This window comes from Azolla caroliniana, unplaced genomic scaffold, assembly GCF_043228905.1.
Source record: "Azolla caroliniana isolate FFs.n. ecotype wild unplaced genomic scaffold, voAzoCaro1.0.p SCAF_2, whole genome shotgun sequence".
Taxonomy (NCBI): domain Eukaryota; kingdom Viridiplantae; phylum Streptophyta; class Polypodiopsida; order Salviniales; family Salviniaceae; genus Azolla; species Azolla caroliniana.
Genome location: NW_028230437.1, coordinates 21,744,692 through 21,750,339, shown reverse-complemented (window position 1 = coordinate 21,750,339; position 5,648 = coordinate 21,744,692). Strand labels below are relative to the sequence as shown.

General features: G+C 38.4%; 1 protein-coding gene across 1 annotated transcript; it reads left to right on the top strand.

Annotated features, from left to right (window-relative positions):
* The first annotated feature begins 3,938 nt into the window (after positions 1-3,938).
* On the top strand, positions 3,939-4,925 carry LOC147867580 (uncharacterized). The gene has a single exon (XM_087315722.1). The coding sequence runs from the start codon at positions 3,939-3,941 to the stop codon at positions 4,923-4,925; it is 987 nt and encodes a 328-aa protein (XP_087171848.1).
* Positions 4,926-5,648: the final 723 nt, after the last annotated feature.

Genomic DNA, 5,648 nt, shown 5'->3' with positions numbered 1-5,648 from the left:
CTCTTTCTCGGGAGTCTTACGCAGTCCTGTCCTCTTAGTACTAATAGTACTTCCCTTCTTTAGTACTAATTCTCTCTCTGTTTTAGTACTATTCCTGACAGTTCCTAGGTTAAGCAACCAAGTTGCTTCATCATCACCAAGTCTTGAATTTTCACATAAACCTTGTGACTAGAAAAGCAAAAAACAAATATTAGGACTTATGAATCCAACAAAGGAAACCATTTATTCAATATAGAAATATTGGGCTTACTTGTTGAACTCAACGAACATTTCTTCTAAGCTCAGCTCTTTTGCCATGACTCTAGACAAGACAGACACAAGTAGTTGCTCTTCTTTTATACCTTGCATAGCTCTCCATTGTGTTAGCTTGACATCATCCAGTGCCTCCTCAATTGTCAGATCAATCTTCTTCGCAACAGTTGACTGCAACTCGAGCTACGGGTCAACTTTACTTTTTTTTGTTGACCCTTCACCTCCTTGTTTTCCCACACTGTAAAGATCTAGTCTTGTAAATCCCAGACAATCCCATCTCTAAAGACAAGCTAGAACCACGACTCATACTTACGAATACCATCAAACTTTACCGTATCGTCCACTACAATCCCAACTTCATGAAGACATTGACGTCGAAGTTCTGGAAACAACTTTGGTCCAGATCTTTGCTTGACATCTAAGTATTCACGGTGAAAAAATCAAATGTGTTTTATTGATGTCATTTTTTGGCGGTAGTTGTCGTTGTTGTTATGGTCCCATGCTAACAACTTTGCCTCTTCGGTTGTTAGCCCCATATAAATTTTACATTCTGCATACTTACCAATTGCTTTCTTGTTTCTGTTGAGTGTGATCCCCCAATGACAAAGTAGTTGTATTGATCATGTTTTCTCAAGTCAAAATCTTGTAAACACAAACACTCTTCAGGATCAACCATTACGATGAACGACACTATTATAGCATGGGGGTTAATCTTCATTTTCTTTTTGAGGTTCTAGACGTGTAGTTTGTGAGGCTCTTTGATCTCAAGTGGTCAACATCCAGTCTTCTCATCGACAGGTAGGCGATGTATGTGGTGATGGGAGGTTGAAGAACTATCCTTTCCACACAAGCTTTTTCGGATTGATCTCTCTTCTAATTTTATTTTGGTAACAAGAAAGCACACCAGATGACAACTCTGCCCCTAATGTTGTTCTAGTCTCTTCATCGTCTATTGAACTTGAGAACTCTGACTCAAACAGTTTGGTCATTTTCTTTCTTGCTGGCCTTGAGTGTATACTATATTTTTTTGGTGCCACCTTAGTTGGGGAGGGTGATCACTCTTTTAATGTCATGTGGCCCTGTATGTATGGCTGAAGTGTTGTGATCAAATTATTGGACTGCTCAATTGCTAATCTAAAAGATTTTGGACCGCATGAGTCTTTCAGTAAAAAGTCTTTAGACAAATACATCTTCTGAACTCCCTTCAAGCAATCGACTAGGAGAATTAGGTTTTGGGAGTCATGGTCTTCATAGTCCAATTGCAATATATGGTCGTAACTAAAGGGTTGGTCGTTGGCTAATTGTACGTGCCCTTTGTCCCGAGAAATTAAGAGAACCACATTCTTATTTGAGTTGGCTAGTTGTACATACAACATGATCGACTCGTATTAAGTGATATCTGTATCAACCAATGTTCTTCCACTCGTCTCCTGATCGAATCTATATGTAAGGTTATATGCGCCTCGTAAATCAATCTTTGTAAAATATTTTCGCTATTAATCTGTTCTAAAAGACTAGAGATAAAGGGAATTGCATACCTATTCCTAATAATAACTTTATTCAAACCCTGGTAATCCACAACTAGACGAAGTGATCCATTTTCTTTCTTTTACAAAAACAATGGGTGCACCAGCTGGAGATTTCGAGTGTTGAATGAATGTATTTGCCAAAATTTCCTCTATGTAGGCTCAAAGAACCTTAAATGAACTCCTCAAAATTATGTAACAAAGGAGAGCATTTTTCCAACAAAGGGGCAAACCAGGGTAACATTGTACCGCTAAGTAATGTGCCTACTAGCCCCACTCATGATGAATTTGTTGGATATCGAGAAATATGCATTTGAATTACCAAACGTACCTAGTTGAGGAACCCTCTAAATTGTGACCACGTTCCATCAAACTTCATGAGAATACTAATCTTGAGTTCTTTAAGGATCTTGAGTACTCGTTCCTTGTTGTTGTAAGAACACGATAGATGCTTCCAATTATTGCACTAGTAATGTCAACTCCTCGTGTTGTACTTGTAATGTCAATTCATCGAGTTGTTGTTGCCATCTCAGTCCCTCCAGATGGGATACGAAGGCCTGGCATCGGAAGACCCGGTGAGAACCGGATGTGGAGTACCCAGAACCGGATGATGCAGACCCAGTGAGAACCGGATGACAAGTACCCGGCAAGGAAGACCCGGTGAGAACTGGATGACGAGTACCTGGCAAGGAAGACCCGGTGAGAACCTCTCACCGGATGAAGGGACATATATGTAAATATGTTCCAGAGAGCCCATTGGGGCTATATTTGTAAATAGCCCGAAAGTCATATTAGTATAAATATGACCTAGGGCAAACTCAATGTGTATTGTAGAGTTATTGGTGTAACTCCTATACAGTGCGTAAGAGAGAGAGAGAGAGAGAGAGAGAGAGAGAGAGAGAGAGAGAGAGAGAGAGAGAGAGAGAGAGAGAGAGAGAGATACAGAGATCGTGTCTCTGTTGTAACCGCCGCTAGGCGAAGATTGTGAGCAAGAGGTTGTTGCCTCTATGCTCCCTGTTGTATTACTCGACATAGTGATAGTTTGGAGTCTGTGGACTCCTGTGGTTTTTCCCTATCCTGTGTATTCTCTTTCTGTTTTGTGTACTTACCTCCATTCCCATTTCTTCTGTGTCTAATTGTCATCAAGCGATCTACGCTTCGGTTGTGGCCAGAGATTATTCTGCATATTTCTCATCAAGCTGGTATCAGAGCGAAACGACAGAGAAAAATGGACGATTCGTTGGGAGGCATGTTCAAGCTCACCAACTCCAACTACTTAGTGTGGAAGTCGAAGATGAGAGACATGCTCGTGGTTAAAGATCTTTGGTTGGCGGTTCAGTTCGGGGACAAGAGACCGGACAAAATCGATGCCACGATATGGGAGGTGATGCACATGAAGACAATGGCGTACATACGGTGCTTCATCGACATGAGCCCATAGTACGTAAAATTCGTGTTCGTCTGCCATATCATTCGTTTTCATACGTTGGAAAACGAACACGAATTATATGCAAATATTCGTGTGTTTTTTTTTTTCATTTTTTTTCATTTTTTTTTCAATTTTTTTCAATTTTTCCCTCTTTTCTCCCTTTTCCTCTGCACTAACGTTACGCTCTCTTCTCCTCTACAACCTAGCCTCAAATGATTTGCGATTCTGCAGAGTGCATTCAACCTTCAGGTATATTTAGTGTAGAAATATGGTTTTAATTTTAGTGATGAAATTTCTGTGCTGAAAAATCAGAAATTTCTGTGCTAAAAAATCAGAAATTTCTGTGCTAAAAAATCAGAAATTTCATCACAGAAATTTCTGTGATGAAATTTCATCAACGAAATTTCAGTGATGATTGAAATTTCTGAAATTTCATCACAGAAATTTCGTGATGAAATTTCATCACTGAAATTTTTGAAATTTCATAATTTCAGAAATTTCTTGATGAAATTTTTGAAATTTCATCACTGAAATTTCTGTGATGTAATGTCTGAAATTTTTGTGATGAAATTTCTGAAATGACAAAATTACAATAAATAGATTTTGATATTTACGTTTTACATTAATTTAGGAACTAATGGGTAGACAAAAAGGCCTGGAGTGGGAACATGTTCTAATTCAAGTAAAGAATGCAAAAGGAACGCATTTGATGAAATGCAAATATTGTAATCATGTCTTTGTTGGATGATAAAGTTTATGGTGGTTTGAGAAGAATGGTGGTTAGTGAACAATGGTGCAAATGGAATGGTGCCAAAACAAAGAAAGCAGAAGAGATGGTTTCAATTGTATTGGATGCTAACTTTTGGGCAGATGTAAAGATGATTGTGAAGGTATGCAAACCAATTTTAAAGCGTCTTCGTTTGGCTGACAGGGAAGGTGCTACAATGGGATTGATTTATCAATTTAAACAACAAATGTTGATGGAGATAAACAATATGACAGATATTGATCCTATGAAGCTTGATGAAATAAAAGAGTGTTGCATACATAGACTAACAATGTTGGAATCGCCATTGCATGCAACGGGATATGTCTTGCATCCATTATGGACAGCAAATGATCAAGAAATAGATCATGATTTACAAATGGGCTGGATGAAAACAGTCATGCTTTATGCTAGTGGTAATTTAGTTTTACAAAATGCTTTGTTAGATGAGTTTTATGCATATAGAAAACAAGCATCAGCTTTGTTTCAAGTTCCATTTGCAAAGGATGCTAATAGATTAAGCACACCAATCAAATGGTGGGAAACGTTTGGAGCAAGCACACCCAATTTGAAGAAACTTGCAATTAGAGTGTTATCTCAAGGTACAAGTGCATCGTCTTGTGAAAGGAATTGGAGTACATTTTCATTAATACATACTAAAAGGAGAAATAGATTGAGTTCAAATCATGTGCAAAAATTGGTTTTTTTGCACACAAATCTTCGTATTCTTAAGAGGATTAAAGAAAGAGGTTGCAATCCTATTGAGGTTACTATTGACATGATAGAGAAAGAAAATGATGAAGAACGATTATTGGTGTTGCAAAGTGAACAAGAAGCACAAGAAGTTGATGAAAATGAGAGCCTCACCAATGTGATGTCTTATCTTGATGATAATGCACAAGATGAGGATGATGATTTTGAAGATGATGATATCACCTTGAATGAAGATTAGGAATGCTCGTTTTGATGTAACACCTCATTGAGGATTTTTTTGGAGACTAGGCATTTTGGGTAGTTGTTATTAGAATTTACGAAAAAAAGCATATTGTTATTAAGAAGGTAATATGTTTTTTTTTTGCAATTTTTAAAATTTTTTTTCTGTGAAAAAATGTTTACCTTATAGTAAACCATTTATCCAAAAGTATGGTATTTATCATTCTTCGAGAGTGTTTATTATTCTCGAATGATTGAATCATTCTCGAACACGAATGCACGAATGGTACGCATGGTTCATATTATGCATGAGCCTATACAACAACTTCAATGAAGAGAGCAAGGCTCATGAGCTCTGGGAGAAGATCCACATTATGTTTCAGAACAAAAATGTTGTTAATCAAGTTTCAGTATTTCAGAAGCTAGTAAGACTCCGGTACCAAGATGGATCCAGCATGGCGGAGCACATGAATGCCTTCCAGGGGCTGATCCACCAAGCAACATCATTGGAAGTACCTCTCGCCGATGAGGTACTAGCAGTACTCCTGCTCAGTTCCCTCCCTGATAGCTGGGAGACATTGGTTGTCACTTTGGGCAACGTCGGGCCGGAAGGGAAACGGTTATCCCTAGCAAGAGTGAAGTCGAGCTGGCTAGATGAGGAGGCGCGTCGGAAAGACAAGGATACAAGCTCCGACTCCAAAGCACTCCTTATCGAATCAGAACATGCAAGACAAAGGAACCA